This window comes from Triticum urartu, unplaced genomic scaffold, assembly GCF_003073215.2.
Source record: "Triticum urartu cultivar G1812 unplaced genomic scaffold, Tu2.1 TuUngrouped_contig_6001, whole genome shotgun sequence".
Classification (NCBI taxonomy): Eukaryota; Viridiplantae; Streptophyta; class Magnoliopsida; order Poales; family Poaceae; genus Triticum; species Triticum urartu.
In genome coordinates this window covers 1-17,930 of record NW_024116726.1, presented here as the reverse complement: position 1 = coordinate 17,930, position 17,930 = coordinate 1, and the positions used below count along the sequence as shown (strand labels likewise).

General features: G+C 43.9%; 2 protein-coding genes across 2 annotated transcripts; both read left to right on the top strand.

Annotated features, from left to right (window-relative positions):
- The first annotated feature begins 598 nt into the window (after nt 1-598).
- On the top strand, nt 599-3,556 carry LOC125530001. Its single transcript, XM_048694415.1, has 2 exons — nt 599-738; nt 2,349-3,556. Exon 2 carries the CDS (start codon nt 2,357-2,359, stop codon nt 3,437-3,439), a length of 1,083 nt encoding a protein of 360 aa, XP_048550372.1. The 5' UTR covers nt 599-738; nt 2,349-2,356; the 3' UTR covers nt 3,440-3,556.
- Nucleotides 3,557-8,594: 5,038 nt separating this feature from the next.
- LOC125530000 (WD repeat-containing protein VIP3) lies at nt 8,595-11,223 on the top strand. The gene is made up of 2 exons (XM_048694414.1): nt 8,595-9,012; nt 10,417-11,223. Exons 1-2 carry the CDS (start codon nt 8,668-8,670, stop codon nt 11,041-11,043), a joined length of 972 nt encoding a protein of 323 aa, XP_048550371.1. The 5' UTR covers nt 8,595-8,667; the 3' UTR covers nt 11,044-11,223.
- Nucleotides 11,224-17,930: the final 6,707 nt, after the last annotated feature.

The following is a 17,930-nucleotide window of genomic DNA, read 5'->3' as shown; positions in this document are numbered from 1 at the left end:
AGGGTCGGCGGAGGGCGAAAGAGGGGAGACGCGCGGCGAAGGTGAGAGGGCGAGAGGGGCGTCGGCGGCAAGAGGGGAGAGGGTCTGTGGCGAGGAAGTGTGCGTTCATCGACGAGGGAGGGACGGCTTTTATAGCCATGGGTGGGCGTCGAGAGGGCGAACGTCTTTGTACGCATGGCGGGAGTGGGCGGGACGCGCGTCGGCGCGCCTTCACTGTGTCGCCCGTGAGGGATCAATGGAAGGCTGACCAGCGTGGCAGCGCGACAACCTTCGCATTGATTCTCACAGGAACCGAGGCGATGAGGACGACAAAGGCGCCAAGTCGCTGACTCGGTGGGCCCATTTGTTTTCGCGCCAACAATTGTTTCCCAGGCGCCCTAGGTGTCGTGTTCGGCCTGGGTTCACTGACGCCAAATTCAACTCTAATCTGTAAAAAGTGGGCTTCTAGAATGCGACTAGGTCGATTTTTGATGCCGACGAAAAATGAGCCTTGTGGGCTTTGTCGAAGGCGCGGCTGGGGATGTTGTAAGCACCCAGCCGGTCAACCCTGTTTCGTACAGAAGTCTCTCGAATCTGCTGACGCCATCAAAACCCCTCCTCGTCTCCTCATTCCAGCGAGATCGCCTCAGCCATCCTGCCTCAAAGCATAAGCACTTAAGCAGGACAGCCGCCCACCCCGGACTCCCGTGCCACTGGGCTGGGCGTGGATTCCGCGAAGATCTACCCGGACTCCCACAGGTTTCTTATTTTCATAGAGGAACCGCCCTAACTATACTTTCTCAGATTGTTCACAAGAGTTTTGCTTTCTCTACTGAGTTTTTGTTTACTTTTCTGTATTGTGAGGTTTTGGAGGATCAATCAATGTGGGGGCTTCTTTGATTCAAAGGAATTTTATAGGATTTCTGGAGGATTGAAATCCTTAGGATTTTTTCCTATGTTGGTCCTTTGATTCATAGGATTGGATCCCATAGGAATTTTTCCTATGGAATCTTTTGTACTACATTTCATAGGAAATTTAACATCCACTCCAACCTCTTTTTACAATTCCTTTGTTTTTCTCGTGGCATCAAACAATCATTGCTAATTCTATAGGATTCAAATGGGCATGCCACTCCAACCCTACACTTTTCCTATTCCTATGTTTTCAAAATCCTACGAATCAAAGAGGCTATAATGCTGATAAAGTAGGATAAATAATAGCCGAACCCGGAGGTCTTGCTAGCCGGTTTCAAACTTGGAGAATTTCCATGGAATTGATCAATTGAACCTTTTGCGTTGTTTATTTGCTTCGCCACTGCGCTGAGTGCGAATCAACTCTATCAACCCACTCATAGAAAAAATTGAGGGAAATGGGATCTGCCTTCGAATTTTTGTAAATTAGGACCTGAGGAAGCTAGGGTATTTACATAGATTGGGACGGGAGAAAACATACGACAGCTGAGACCAGAAACAGGTGCGTCGTAGGCTGGGAAAAGAAGATTAGGAAGTGTATTAGAAGGCTTCAATTTTATATCCAACCGAATGAATTAGTGTGTTAACATCATTTTCTTGTCAAGCGCATATCCCTGAGAGTATCAATAACTGCTACTCCCCAAACCTTTCTGAAGGATGACGCCCACACATTGTTGTCCGGGGAAAAAGATGTCGTGCAGGTATCGGCAAATCTTGATGATTCAAAACCTATCAGACAGCATGGGAATGTAGGATAAGGTGGCAAACCGTTTCATGAGTGTGCTGCACACATCAGTGATAGTACTTGCTTTATCAAGCAATATCGTGACCTTCAGCTATGTTAGCATATCATCCATGAAAATTTCTTACACATTCACTGTGGAATGCTCCCCCAAATAGTGCCGCTTTCAGAATTATCCAGTCCACAAACGTGAAAGGGGGATATAAAGCTTTTGAAGAAAACTAGTTTCGTCATTACTTGTGTCTACTTGGTTAAGACATATTCCTTGAGAAAACCATATTCAGTCATGCAAATATAATATCACTTAGCAAATATATTACTGGCCAGTCTATTTAGAACACATAGGTAATTATATCTTGTTGAAAGTTTGCATCTGACCGGTAAGGCACGTAGAATTATATAAACATCGTACATGTGCACAGATCCATCCACATTGGACAGGATCCTCCAAGGTGGAGCCACCGTCACCACCAGCTCAATCATTCTATATTAAAGTTAATAATAACAGAGATATGGTTAGAAATGCAGCCATGCCTTTGTTTTCTCAGCACCTTTTATCTTTGACAGTTTCATAAATTGGTAATGGTACACATCTATTTTCTCTGCATTTTTTCATGCCTATCAGGCTATCACATACACCCTTTTGTTGTTTCAGGTTCAGTAATGACATTACTGGATTATATTGACTTGGACTATGATGAGTATTATGTCAAATTAGATGTTATTGATTTGACCACTTATGAAGATAGCGTCGAAAAAGATGGCAATGTTGAAGAAGAAGATGATGCTAACGTTGCTCAGTCTGAAAATGTAGCTGAAGCTGCAGCATCCCCGCCAATTTCAGAACAAGATGCTACTGGTACAACATGCTTGTCAAAGTTAGAACAAGAACTAGGTGGTACAACATCTTTGTCGATGGTAGAATATGGTGCCGCCACATTCCCATTAAAGGCAGAAGAAGCTATGCAGCCTGAAAATCAGGTGTTTCTTGCAACAAGTGATGTTGCAAAAGAGGCTATGCAGTCTAGGAGTCATGAGCTTATTGTAGCAAGTGATTGTGTGGGCAAAGCTATGCAGTCAGAACATGAGGCCGAAGTTGTCCTATTCTTGTCAGTGACAGAGCAAGGTGCTGCCACATCTTTGTTATTAAAAAATCAAGGTACTATCACATCCTCATTAAGTGAAAACAAGGCCGTGCAGTCCAAAGATCAGGTGTTTGTTGCAGCAGTTGATTGCGCAAAAGAGGCCACAAGATCTGAAAGTACAGAGAAAGTTGTTGTGTCGCCATCAATGACAGAAGGGGGTGCTACCTGCAAATGCCACAATGTGGGGCAATTATGCTGCCCTCATATCGTGCAAGATGGCGTTGATTTACGTATTTCCCATGGTGGAGGCCATTCACATGGTGAAACTGGTTCCAGCACAGTACCATGCACCAAATCAGAAGGATCGATCAAGCATGAAGGACATAGTGGAACCAGAGTGAAGATTAACGCTGGAAATGCTATGGTCAGCACAGGAATCTATGATCTTCATGAAGAACCAGAGGGAGACACTGAGAAGGATGAGAACCGTGATTTGGAAGCAGAAGTGGTAGTACTCTACCCGGAAGTGACCCAGGATGTTGTTGCTGTGTCCGTGTATCCTGGGGGCGAAGATAAGGAGAACAATCGGTTTGGGAAATTCTACAACAAGATTAAAGGAAAGAAACGAGTCAACACCTCTTCTACAGAATGCAACACATAGTTCAACACCGTCTATAGTACAGGAGTGCAGCCAACGCCGTACGATGGAAATAATGGAGTTAGTGTTGTAGGAAGTGTTGGGAATAGTACGGGCAGCACAGCAATCTGCAGTCTTAACTGTGAAGTTGTGATGTGCACCTACCAAGAATGCAGCAATACATCCAAGGGAAGTACAAGGTATTGCAAGAACCACGACAGTCCTTCAAAGGGCTGCATGGTTGAAGGTTGTACAAATGTTGCACATGGAGGCACACCTCTATGCATTTTCCATAGTTCAAGGATGCACAAAAGGAGGGGCTGTGCTGTCAGTGGATGCACCAAGGGAGCGTGTAGTAGCAGTCAAGGCCGCACAGACCGTTGTGTGAAGCACGGTGGCGGCAAGAGATGTAAATATGATGGTTGTGGGAAGGGTGCTCAAGGGAACACAGATTTTTGCATTGCGCATGGTGGGGGAAGGCGATGCGAGTTTCAAGGATGCGAGAAAAGTGCACAAGGGCGAACTGATAGTTGTATCAAACATGGTGGCGGCCGACGCTGCATGGTTCTAGGATGTAACATGAGTGCAGCATATGGGACTGATTTCTGCTCTATGCATAGAACAAGTTTGCTGAGTGGCTATAATTCTGCCCATGAAATGCTGCCAGCACCAGCGCCTGAACGTCGGGCCAAGGAGGCAGAACCATCCAAAAGAAGAAACTCACACTCAGTGACTAGAGGGGAAAGGGCTCAAAATAGGCAGAACACCGATGAATATGTGAACAACATTAGAAGCGTGAGTGATGTTGAGGTTTGAAATATGTTAATTAAGTACTTTTGCGGTAATCAATTTTCATTTTTACTCATAAGAATCTTAAGTATTGTTTGCACATTTCCAGATGGTAGAGGAAAAGGGCAGAGTTTTGATTTGTCAGAATAATACGCTGAAGGCACAGTGAGTAATGAACTTTTAGCTTGTTTCTAAGTTTTTTCCGCTCGCCGTTCTCTGGATTGCATAGGCCATGTCTGAAACGACAATCACTTTTAATAATATACTCCCTTTGTCCCATAATATAAGATGTTTTTGCAAACTAAACTAGCTTGCAACAACGTCTTACATTGTGGGACGGAGGGAGTACTACATAAATATGAATTTACTAAGTAAGCAAATTTATTATGGCGGGTTTATTGTGTATCAGTCCTTTTGTTTAATAGATGTAGAGAACGTGTAGTTAGCAAAAAGAAGAAGAATTGTGACTTACCCTAGTCAATGGACGCACAGTTGATATTTCGTGAAAAGGTGTATCTTCCTTTGTTTATTATGGTTATTATAGTAATCTAAACAACAAAAAACCGTGCACATGCTTTCATTAATTAGTGACACACAAGCTGATATAAAGGAAAAGCTCCTTTAAACAGAGGCAACCTGCCTCGTGTGGTTGTGGCATCTCAGGTTCCATTCATCCACATAGTTAGATCAATGAAAGTTTTGAGCTTATTTTGTACATGTAGCTAACATTAATGATCTGGGCATAGATAAAACTAAACTAGCGCGGCATTGTTAGTGTGTAGATTGAGTAAACTAGCAACTACATACTCTGAATTTGATTACACCACATTCGAACAAGTGTTGTGCTCACTTGTCACTGAATAGGCAAACAGCTCAGGAGATGAAATCCGAGAGTGACCTCGCAGCATGATCTCCGTCGCTACAGATATCTCTTGTACCTCCCGGACTACGGTATTAAGGTTGTGATGGCAGAGGTGTACAACTGACCATAGACCCCTTATTTCTTGGTAATGTGTGTACAAAATTTCCTTAAGTTATGTTACCATCATGTTGTATGTGGTGGTAAGCAGTAACTAGTACTTCCTCCGTTCTTAAATATTTGTCTTTTTAGAAATTTCAACAAGTGACACATCCGAAGCAAAATGAGTGAATCTACACTCTAAAATATGTCTATATACATCCGTATGTGGCAGTCATTTGAAATCTCTAAAAAGACAAATATTTAAAAACGAAGGGAGTAAGTAGCATGGTCGATCTCCGAAGACATGATTAGCTAAAAATAAGCTCTGAAGTATGAAGGGAGGAATCTATGGCTGAAGATATTTTGAAACGTTTTCTTCTGTTGGATTCCAAGGGCATGAGTTACCTTAGGACCCAGATATTTTTTGAGTTCCAGAAATGTCTTAGATTTTTATGATGAAGTGACACGTAGGATGGTTAATTGAGTTACGTATACAAGAATTGACATTAACCTTTTTTTTATGACGTGACATACTGACATCTCTGAAACATTTCTGAGCATTTCAGTTACGCAGAGATCATCATACAGTTTTATTAATCCATAATAACGTTAGTTGAAGCAAGACATTACATGGTCGTAGAAGCTATCTAGGAAGCCAAAAAAAAGGGAGAAAGAATTCAATCTCCAAACTGAGACTAACTACATCTGAAGCTCCTACGTACTAGAGCTGCTGCTGCTACCTTAATATAAACTAGTCGCAATTCGTTTATGAGAAAAGGAATTATTGGCTTCAGCTGGATAAGCGAACGTGGATGAGGAACGTTCGAGATAAATAACTACTCGCTCTGTCCCATAATATATAAAAACGTTTTTTACAGTAGTGTAGTGCCAAAAACGCTCTTATATTATGGGACGGAGGGAGTAGTGGTAATGCCTACTAGACGAGCGAGCGAGCAAATAATGGATGGATGATGTATGTGTTTCATTGGAGGTGCTTCCCGCAGAAGAGGCAGTAGCAGGCGCCCTTGATGCCGCCCCTGATGCACTTGTGCTCCTGCAGACGGGCGCGGAAGAGCTTGGCCTCCAGCCAGCACTCCACCTTGCAGCTCCACCCCTTGCAGAAGGGTACATACGGAATCCTATACTTGCACTCCTCTGAAGTTCACAGATGATACGTACTAGTAGATCAGTAAGTAACTTGTAGTAGTATAATCTTTCTCATCACATTAAATTCCAATTTAAAACCAGCGCAAGAATGGCGCAGAGAGAGAGAGAGAGAGAGAGAGAGAGAGAGATTACGAACCATCCGCTGAAACCAATGTAGGATTGCCTTGTAAGAAGACGGCGACTAGCAGAAGAAAGCAGAGAGCGGCGCGCCTAGTCCCCATGGCCATGATCTGATCGGTTAGCTCCAAGGATGGATATTAGCTCTCGTTGGGTTGGGTTGGGTTGGGTTTCTCAGGAGATGTGGTAGGAGTAGGCTCTATTTATAGTGGCTCCTCCTGCAACCAACCTGCGAGAGAATCAGGGATCTATCTAGTTTTAACTACCTGTTGCAACTACTCAACTGTCAACTACCTGCCGAAGCGGGAGAAGATCACAAGAGAATAAAGAATCGCGACCGGGAATCTATCTAGTTGCTAGATCAAAGGTACGACTAGTCAAATCAAAAACAAAATATGAGAATTACGACTAGTTTTTTTTTGAGAGGAGAGAATTACAACTAGTACTAAAAGGCCGGCGTCTGCCGCGTGCGGTACTAAGGGCCCAGTTGGGGCGCGCGGCGGGGCAAGGCCCATGTCGGGCTGGGTGAGCTAAATCAAATCGGCATATGGGCCAGTTGTGCACAATGCACGAGGGAAAACGTTCTATCTCAAAAAAAAAATTGTTCTATTTCAACCATCCGATCTCTTGAGAAATAAGCCGAGGAAATTGCACAAACCACCTACTTTTGGTGCTAGTGTTGCACAAAATACCTACTTTACAAGTTTGTTGCATAAAACATCACATATTGAGGTAATTCATTGTAGTTAGGTCTAATCCATCATTTAGATGGGTTGACATGATTCCTGACAAGTGAGTCCAGTTTGTAAGTGCATCGGTGGTAAAAAAAAGGCAGCATTGGAGATGCACAATTTTTTGTAGCAATCTTATGTTATTTCACATGAAATTTTGGCTATTTTTGAATCTTTTTAGATTTGTGTAGCAATCTTATGTTATTTCACATGAGATTTCATGGTGTTGCAGAAAACAATTTAAGTAAAGCACACATGTATCCAATACTATTCTAAAAAAATGCAGCTCATTTGGACCAATAGTTTGTGAGATATTTGTAATGTTAGTTGGCTACTTCAATTTTTTGTTCAAAATTTAACATTTTTAAAAGATGAAAAAAAACCATAAATGCACTCACTCATTAATATTCTCAGGAAAATTTAGCTCAATTCCAGCAAAAGAATTGTGAGATATTGATAGTTCTAATTGGCTGTTGATGTGGCCGTTTTTTTGCCATCGGTGTACTTAAAAACTGGATCAAGTTGTTAGGAATCGTGTCAACACACATAAATGATAGATTAGACCTACCTATAACGAATTATCGCGATATGCGGTGTTTTGTGCAACAAACCTGTAAAATGCGCATTTTGTGCAACACTAGTATAAAAAATAGGTGGTTTGTGCAATTTTCTCAAATAAGCCCCGTCCCTCACGCACCATGCATCCTCCATGGGACCCACCCCACGGTCCATTCACCTTATCCCTTTTCTCTCTCGGCCGAGTGAGTCGTCTTCTTCCTTCCAATCTGCAGAGTCCCCTGACACCCTTCTCCTCTTCCCACCAAAATCCAATCAGCAACCCATCTCTTCCCTTTTCCCTACGCCCCGCCCTCTCGCACTTCCAGCGACGAAGTTGTTGTTGCTGCGACAGGGGCAGAGCCATGCATTGCTGCGGGGAGGGGTTGTTGCGTTGTGACAGCTGTTGTTTTTTAGGACGACGAGAAAGTTGGAGTGGATGTTCCAATTAGGGGCTCGCCAGTTTTTCTTGCATCATCATCATTGTTGTGGTGGCCTCACCGGCGTCGGTGTTGCGATGAAACATCGTTGGGCCTCGATTGCTGTGATGGAGCATCACCCGGGGTGTCGGCACAGCGACGGAACATCGCCGAGGCTGCACGTTGCGTTGGAGCATCTCTGGATAGGAACACCAGTCCGACAACATGAGCAGCGCTGCACTGCCGGATGGCGACTATTCTGCTGTGATAGATCAACGAATGCAGTGTCGTTGGTCCAACGGCGTGAGAAGGTATCAGTCGGATGATTTGTAGCAGCGCCCATGCACGAGAGGTCCAGCTACTCAGCCACATTTGTTTTTCTCGAAAAAGCCAGTTTTGCCCTTTTTTTCCAACGTTTTTCTAATAAACCTCTTCCAAAACCCAGGAACCCCTCCCCTCAGCAGCCAGATCAAACACCTAGGGTTTGGTTCGTGAGAGAGAAGAGAGGGTGCGATGAAGCTTGCGGGGCTCAAGTCGGTGGACGGAGCTCACGAGGACTCGATCTGGGCGGCCGCGTGGGTGCCCGCTGCTGACCACCGCCCCACGGCGCTGCTCCTCACCGGCTCCATCGACGAGACCGTCCGCGCCTGGCAACCCGACGACCTCGCCGCCGCGTCCCCCCCGGCGGGAGGGCACGCGCTCGGAGTGATATCCCTCGCGGCGCATCCTGCCGGGGTCATAGCCGCCGCGGTCTCCATCGACAGCCACGTCCGCGTCTTCGACGTCGACTCCGGCGCATCCGTCGCCACGCTCGATGCCGCGCCCTCCGAGGTCTGGGGCGTCCAGTTCCACCCCAAGGTATGGCGCTGGCTTTGTGTCTTCCTTTTCCTCCGTGATCTTGCTCACAAGTTGTTACTGCCAAGAGGTTGAGTGACTGAGAGATGCTTGTAAGGTGTGCGCCTTCAGTGAAATGCTATCGTAGCTTTGGTTGATTTGGGGACGGAATGCCATGATAGAACCGCCTGGTTTGGATTGTTGATGAGTTTGTAGGTTTACATTATGCTTTGCTTCTTACCAAGTCTACTTGAGGGGTGAAACCGAAGAAATTTGTGGGCTTCTTTCAAATAGTGCTGTAGTTTAACAACGTTCCAGTATAGAATGCCCTGGGAAAATAGTGGCCTGGCTGGACATCTCGTTGTTGTTTTAGTAGGTTTAAAAAAATGAGAAGGAAACAAGACTGCTTTTGCAAAGTTACATGAAAACTATGCCACGGGTCCAATTTGCTAGAATAAGCCATTGATGATTTGTGTGTATCCGAAGATCATGTAGCGGGAGAGGTTTGCAGTTGTCAATTTAGGAAAGCAGTGTGGTGCACTGGCCTGCATTTTACGACATGCCAGCCTTGTCTTCTATTTTAGGTATGTACTGAATATTTACTTCCATTGTTGCATTGATTTAGTGAGATAACTTGGTTAGAGGCTGCAAGAGTGTACGTTTTGTGATTCAACCTATTAGCTTCTGTTTTCTACGCTATGAAGTTTATGTTGTACTATACTATGCTTTCTAGACGACTATATTCGGTAAGTTAAGGTGATTAAGGAACAAAGCAGATAATTGTGGGGTTAAATTATTTATGATTGGAGTTCATCTTTCTGCAGTATTGTTTTGGGGCCTCACTAAGCTGGTTAACAAATACTTACATAGTCCACATTTGAAAGCAAGTATTGCTAGAAGAAATAATGTGCCGAAGTAAGCTGCTGTCTGTTCTGTTACATCTCTTGTTTATGAATCACATTGTTACTTCACAATCGTACTGAATTTTGTGAGATGATTTTATTTTCTAGTGCTATTCACTGCTTCTTGCTGGAACTTGCAACAATGGCGTATAGTGTTAACTCTAAAGTGATTTCTGTTCCATACTTTACGAATGTGTACTTTACTTTGACATATTAAATTTAATATGTTCCGAACATGCATGATCTATATCTAGTTTGACATGATTTTATTCCATATACAGTCGATATATTTTTGTGGGCTAGTGGTTCTTGCTTGAGTCTTTTGTGATCTGACAGCGTAATCAACATATGCCACTTTGTCTGAAACCTTGACTATGTATATATATAGTATGGCACTGTAACCAATTAGCTAGCACATACTACGAAGGAAACCTGTGAATTAATTGCCCTGGTTTTTCTGATTACAGTGGAATCAATTTGTATGCACTTGTCAAATAACAGATGAATTAAATGATTTCCTTGTCAGGGTGTTGCTCTGGCTGCAGCTGGTGGTGGCAGTGGATCAGTAAAACTCTGGGACACGGAGAAGTGGCAACCTATTGCCAGCCTTCCTGTTCCGCGTCCAGAGGGAGCCCGCGCTGATAAAACAGGCAGCGGCAAGTTTGTTCTTTCAGTGGCCTGGAGTCCAGATGGCAAGCTCTTAGCATGTGGATCCATGGATGGCACGATTGCGGTGTATGATGCGGTCCGCATGAAGTTCCTCCACCACCTGGAGGGGCACCACATGCCAGTGAGGTCCATGGTGTTCTCGCCGGTGGACCCCCACGTGCTCTTGACCGGATGTGATGACTCCCACATCCACATCTACGATGCCAAGGAGAAGGGCCTGATCGGGGCCATGTCGGGTCATGCGAGCTGGGTGCTGAGCATCGACGTGAGCCCGGATGGCATGACGGTGGCGACAGGCTCCAGCGACCGCACCGTCCGGCTCTGGGACATCAATGCGAGGGCGTCAGTTCAGACCATGAGCAACCACTCAGACCAGGTCTGGGCCGTCGTTGCATCCCGGCCGCCGGGAGGGGAAGGAGTCCGTGCTGGCCGGCTCGCCAGCGCTTCGGATGACAAGAGCATCTCCCTGTACGATTACTCCTAGTTTTACAGATTTGGCGAGCTGTGATACAGCCCTCTGTTATTGCCGTCTGTTGTACCATGACCTGTACCACTGTACGATGCTGACTAAAGCCGACACTTGCAAGTTGAGCGGGTTTAATTGTAGTGGTTAAAAGTGATTTTCCTGCAAGTGATTGCGACATGCTTATTTGGATTTCGGGTATAGCTCGTCTCTGCCTCTTGCGTGGTTTGTCGATCATCGGAACTTACCGCACGAATTTAAGACTAAGTTATTTTATCACAAAGCCACAACTTCAGCCCCCCCAGATCTGGCTGTATTAGCTCAGTTAACACCCACTTCAACATGTTACTTTTCTGCTTGCGTTGGACTGCTTCGTTGGAATAAATACACCACCGCGCCCGTGGGGTTTGTCAGCTGAGGATGCTCTCCATGTGGCAGTGTTGATGAATATGAGTGTTATAAGAGTTCATCTACCACAAGATTGTAATGGCTAAATCCTAAAAGTCTAGACTGTATGACTATGGTCATGAATATCTTTTTCAGACTAACCCCTTCGGTTTATATAGGCACCGAGGAGATCTAGGGTTCACATAGAGTTGGTTAGGCCAACTCCACCGCGCGACCCTATCATGTCCGCCTCCGTCCGTTTGGGGTAAAAGAGACAAACGAGACGGCCCAGCGCACGGGCGCAAACGGACTTTTGTCCGCTTTGTGTCCGCTTTCGACCCATCGCCGGCCCAAGTTTGCGCCGGTTTTGGAGTGAAACAGACAGCGCGCGGACGGGCGGGACACGCGCGCTTGTCCTCCCCTGGCCCGCATGTCGGTGGGAGAAAGCAACCCCCCCCCACGCCCATTTGCCGCCATTTCCCCCAAACCCTTCCACGTCCCTCCCGCCGCCCCTCTCTCCTCCGGCCATGGCCGATGCCCCGCCGAGTTCCGGCGGCCTGGCCGTCGACCCGCCCGCAAAGGTTAAGAAGAAGGCGCCAAGGAAGCCACGGTTGGAGTGCACGCCGGAGGAGATCGCCAAGTTGGTTGGCTGTGTTGCCGGCCGCTGAGGACAACTATTCATTTTTGGAGTCTGGCTGTGTTGCCGGCCGCTGGCTGATGCCGGCGATGGACGTGTAGGCCGCTGGCTCTGTTGCCGGCGTGATGAACCAGGGCCGCTGGCCTGAACTAGGGCTTGACATTTGAAACGTTGCTTCTGCTTTTTTAAATAGACGCGGACAGGATGAGGCAAATGGATGCGGCGCGCGCTGGGCGCACGGCCACCACATCCCAGGACACGTCCGAACATGACCCCAAATCGCTACCCAAACGGACAGAATCCGAACAAAACGGACGTCCGTTTGGGGTCGCGCGGTGGAGTTGGTCTTATAGTCGTCGTTAGATGGTCCACGGACATAGTTGTAATTTTTATTACCTCTGTTGTTCTTTATACTGCCATGATTGAAGTTGAATATTTTTGAAAGTTTGTCATCGAACAAAAACTATTTGCTGTCAATACTCCTTGTCTAGCAGGAGAGAAATGTTTTGCATTCAAACATTGAGCGCATTTGCGTGCTTCGAGCTGGGACACCGGAAGCTAGGGGTCCGTTCCATGGCTGATATTCGTGGACGAAAATAGTATTAACTCTGCTGAACTATTCGAAATGTGAGAGAAGCAGTAGAATAGCACTGTAATAATTATTTGGAAAAGATACATGGAGCAGCGTTTGCCAAACGGTGCAATGAGAGGTGTCTTCAGTCACCGATGGCCGACATGAGGATGGGATGGTTCGAAGCATGCCGCCTGCCTCCTCATACCACGGCTCATGGCTCAGGTCTCAGGTCTCTCGTGATTACAGATTCCTCAAGCTTACCCTCATTGCCCAGCAGCTAATCTGTCATACTACAAATCAATCGGCTATATCTTTCGTAGTGCCAGTCCCACCTACTTTTGCACATTTCAAAGCAAACGTGGGCTACATACGGATGCTATCAAATACAGATGCAAAGCGGGTGCCAAATATAAATTCAGATATACTCCTGCAACTTTGACAAGATGTATTAGGTGAGAAGAGTCAATAACTGCATAATACATTATTATAGACTCATGACATGCAATAAATCAGTAAGTATAACACATGTGCATGTAGACGAGTACCACTATAGTGCATGCAGGGACGGAGCCAGCAGGGGGCGAGCCAGGTCCATGGCTCCCCCATGCTGTAAAAAATTGTCAAACTACCCCTATGTCGTATGTGGATTTACAAAAATGCTAGACGTATAAAAAAATACAGAATTTTACAAGATCTTTTCATCTAGTAATCAATTATAAACTCCCCTCCCCCCTCTGATTTTCAGGGGGTGGGCCGTGGTCCTCACCTATTGACCAATCGAATTAACCCTTTTTGTAAAACCTTATAACTTTTTTGTACGTGTAGCATTACTCGTGGATTTAATGAGTTTAATCACTAAATTCTTATGTATGGCCTCCCTAATGCTTTTGATGTTTCACTGCCCCCCCTCAAATAAAATTCCTAGCTCCGTCCCTGAGTGCATGATAGTTTGTTCGTATGAACACATGACCTCTTATTTGGATATAGTGGGGGTACCATGGTAACACCTCAAAAAATGTACCGACAAATTTTACTGCTGGTAGTTGGTCTAATCGTCTGTGCATCATAGGGGTATGTGTTAAAACTGTGAAGACTAAGGCCCTGTTTGGTTCATAAGTCGTAGGACTTTTTCTAGTCCCAACTAAAAAGTCTTTAGTCCCTAAAAAGTCCTTCCCTGTTTGTTTCCAGGGACTAAAAAGTCTCTAGTCCCTCCCTGGAGATTATTAAATGGCCATGCTACCCATAGTATATAGAAAAATAACAACCAAACAACACTATGGGACGGCAGGCCAATGAATGCATGAAAGGGCATTATTGGAAAAGTCCCAAGAAGTCCCAAAAAGACTCTTCTTGAGAGTCTTCTTCATTTAGGCCTCCTTTGGTTTGAAGGAATTTTAGAGGATGTGATTTTTATAGGATTTTTTCCTTTAGAGCCCTTTGGTTCATAGGAATAGATTCTTATTCCTACATAGGATTGGTTTCTATCCTACACATTTCATAGGAAAATAAAAATAAGCCTAGACTCAATGGAAAAATTCCTTTGGTGTCAACCAAATGACATCTCGTTTCCTATTCCTACTCATAGGATTTGAGATACATGCCATCTCATTTCCTACAAAATTCATATTCCTATGATAATCCTATCCTATGAACCAAAAGAGACCTTAGTCTTAAAAAGCAACTTTTAGTCTTTAGTAGTCCCTCCTGTTTGGTTAAAAAGTCTCTAAGAGAGACTTTTCCTAGTTCATACACCAAAAAGTCCCTAGAAACAAACACCTCCTAAGCTTGGCACCTCTGATGATCAAAGTCTACAGCCGCTACTGGTTGCGGAATAAATATGCTAGAATTGGCTGGGAAATGCCATTTGGCTCTCAGATGTATATGCACCTGATATGGATTTTTTTAGTAATTCCGAAACAATTCATTTTTTTTTGAAACTTTCCTGAAACAAACTTGACCTTCTGTTGTACCATTATAAAAAGTTTCGCGAAGAAAATATTTCTGTTGCCTTCAGGGCAAAAAAGAAAAAGAAAATTTTGAAGACAAAAAATGTGACTAGCAACTTATATGTAGTGTTAGTTTTTTCTTTGTTTCCGTCTAGAATACCATGAAAGTTATTCTTTGACGAAACTTTCTACGAGTACAATATAAGGTCAAGTTTTTTTAAAAAAAAGACCATTTTTTTTGCAATTGCTAAATTATTTTTTCCTATGAGGTGCATATACACCCAAGAGTCAAAGGTGATTGTCCGAATCAGCTATCCATGTTTATATTTGCTTCACAACCAACACAATTTATTGTAGTATTTGTGAAATAATTCTAGATATTATCCACATCTGTTTCCATTTAATCCATGTACAAATGTTTTCTTGTGACATGTAAGTTTTCTCATATAACGATATCGGATGTTTAAGATTACAGAGTACCCTTTTTGAAAAACATAATATCCGGTAACAACTTTCATACCTATCATTCAACCCAAAAAAGGCGAATTGTGTGTAAGATGGCAAGCAACGCAGGAACCGGCCCACCAGACTTCAAATCCTAGACTTGGCAACTAGCGTTCGCATTTCCCTGAATTTATTTTAATTTTTCGACAATGTTTGTGAAGTGGGAGGAGACGTTCACGTCGACTAGGCGTTTGTGATAACTTTGTCAATCCCAAGATGTTATGTTGGGTTAGTATCTCAGAAAGTCAGAAGTGCTCATAGAGGATAGGATGTGCGTATGTGCGTTCATAGGGGTGAGGTGTGTGTGAGCATCTATGATTGTATTGTGTTAAAAAAATCTTTCAGAAAAACATATTAAAAAAAACAATGAGAAAAGAGATATAGAAATCAGCCTGTAAATTACACTACTACCAATTAGAATTTTTTTAGGGTGTCCTACCAGTAGAATTTAGCAGCTTGACCCAACAAGCTTATTTCGGCCAGCCCAAAACGTCGTTAGGTTCTCACATCATCAAATGGGCCCATCTTTGAAGCATTGCTTCCTCTCTCTCTCTCTCTATATAGAGCCGGCCTGGTCACCTAATAAATAAAAGCCGGCCTGGCACCATTGGAAGTGAAAGCCTGGCTGGTGTTTTTCCTTCCAAGAGACGAACTTTCATTAATTAAACATAGTGGTGTCTAAAAAAAACTAAACATAGTGATTACATTCGAAGTTGACTATGCTAGCTATCTCAGGTTGGTCGTAATGGGTCGTAATGGGAGTACTCCCTTTGTCTAGATGAGTAAGTCATCTTAGGCTAGTCATAGTGGGAATAACTTAGATAGTAATATAACGCATTTCGAGAAAATTTTGCTTATGTGGCATGTAGTTAATGAGGAGAGATGTGTTTAGAGTAACATAATATGTTACTGTAACATAACGCTTCCCAAAAAAAGATGAGTCTACAAGCTAATAAATAAGACCATCTATGACACTAGTACTATGTTACTTTGCACTATGAAGATAGTAACTTAGACTAGTGTCATGTACATGACACTAGTATAAGTTACTCCCCACTATGACCAGCCTTAGGAGTAGCAGCGCGACCTAAGTGAATTTAGAGTGGGCGATGAGGAGCACCGGGATGAGCTAAACTTCCAATCACATCACCGGGAGAAAGGGAAGCAAAATCAGCATTTAATCCCATGCCTTTTTAGCTCTCCATGCAGGCCCACGTACTCCCTAATCAACGCATGCATGCAAAACCGTCCGCAATCTCTTCCCTAATCAACGCATAGTCGCAATGCATGCAGTGGTTTCCACGGGGAGGAGAACGAGGCAGCGGAGGGAAACGAGGAGGAAAGAGAGCGCTCGTGAATGAGCCTGGGAGCTGGGAGCGGATCGAGGAGAATTCAATGTTGCACGTCTTATGGTTTTGGAAAAATCTGGATTTCGTAAGGTGACTTACTCACCTAGACGAAGGGAATATCATACTTCCTCATTTCTGATTTATAGGGCTTATCTTAAAATCTTAGTTTTTTTTTATTTTATAAGACTCAGTTTGGTTGTTTCACATCACAAGTTCAGATTTCAAGGTGCATTAAATAATTGCATGCAAGTATTAAGATAAAATTAACCAATGCATGTACTTTATGCATGCATGCATTGCAATTAATACATTGGTAAACATAAATTTTTGAGGAAAATAAAAGCATTAATTCGGTGTTTTTGTAAATTATAAAAAGTATTCCACCACTCACCATCTATCTGGTTGGTGAGATTTTTGAATTGAGCCCTATAAACCAGAAATGAGGGAGTAGGTAGTATCATGCATGTCAACTATGGTCGTAATGAGAGTAGGTGTCATAGAATTAAATGAAGAAAGAGATGGTTGAGTATCATATCATGATACCATATTATAATATGTGTTATGCTACTATGAGTCATCCATGGCAATAAATAAAGTACTACATGGTACGAGCATATGATACTATGCATTAGGAAGGTAGTATTATACACTAATATCATATGCATGTTGGAAATATGCCCTAGAGGCAATAATAAAAGCGTTATTATTATTTCTTTGTTCATGATAATTGTCTTTATTCATGCTATAATTGTATTATCCGGAAATCGTAATACATGTGTGAATAACAGACACCAACATGTCCCTAGTAAGCCTCTAGTTGACTAGCTCGTTGATCAACAGATAGTCATGGTTTCCTGGCTATGGACATTGGATGTCATTGATAACGGGATCACATCATTAGGAGAATGATGTGATGGACAAGACCCAATCCTAAGCATAGCGCAAGATCGTGTAGTTCGTTTGCTAGAGCTTTTCCAATGTCAAGTATCTTTTCCTTTGACCATGAGATCGTGTAACTCCCGGATACCGTAGGAGTGCTTTGGGTGTACCAAACGTCACAACGTAACTGGGTGACTATAAAGGTACATTACAGGTGTCTCCGAAAGTGTCTGTTGGGTTGGCACGAATCGAGACTGGGATTTGTCACTCCGTGTAAGCGGAGAGGTATCTCTGGGCCCACTCGGTAGGACATCATCATAATGTGCACAATGTGATCAAGGAGTTGATCACGGGATGATGTGTTACGGAACGAGTAAAGAGACTTGCCAGTAACGAGGTTGAACAAGGTATCGGGATACCGACGATCAAATCTCGGGCAAGTATCGTACCGATAGACAAAGGGAATTGTATACGGGATTGATTAAGTCCTTGACATCGTGGTTCATCCGATGAGATCATCGTGGAACATGTGGGAGCCAACATGGGTATCCAGATCCCGCTGTTGGTTATTGACCGGAGAACGTCTCGGTCATGTCTGCATGGTTCCCGAACCCGTAGGGTCTACACACTTA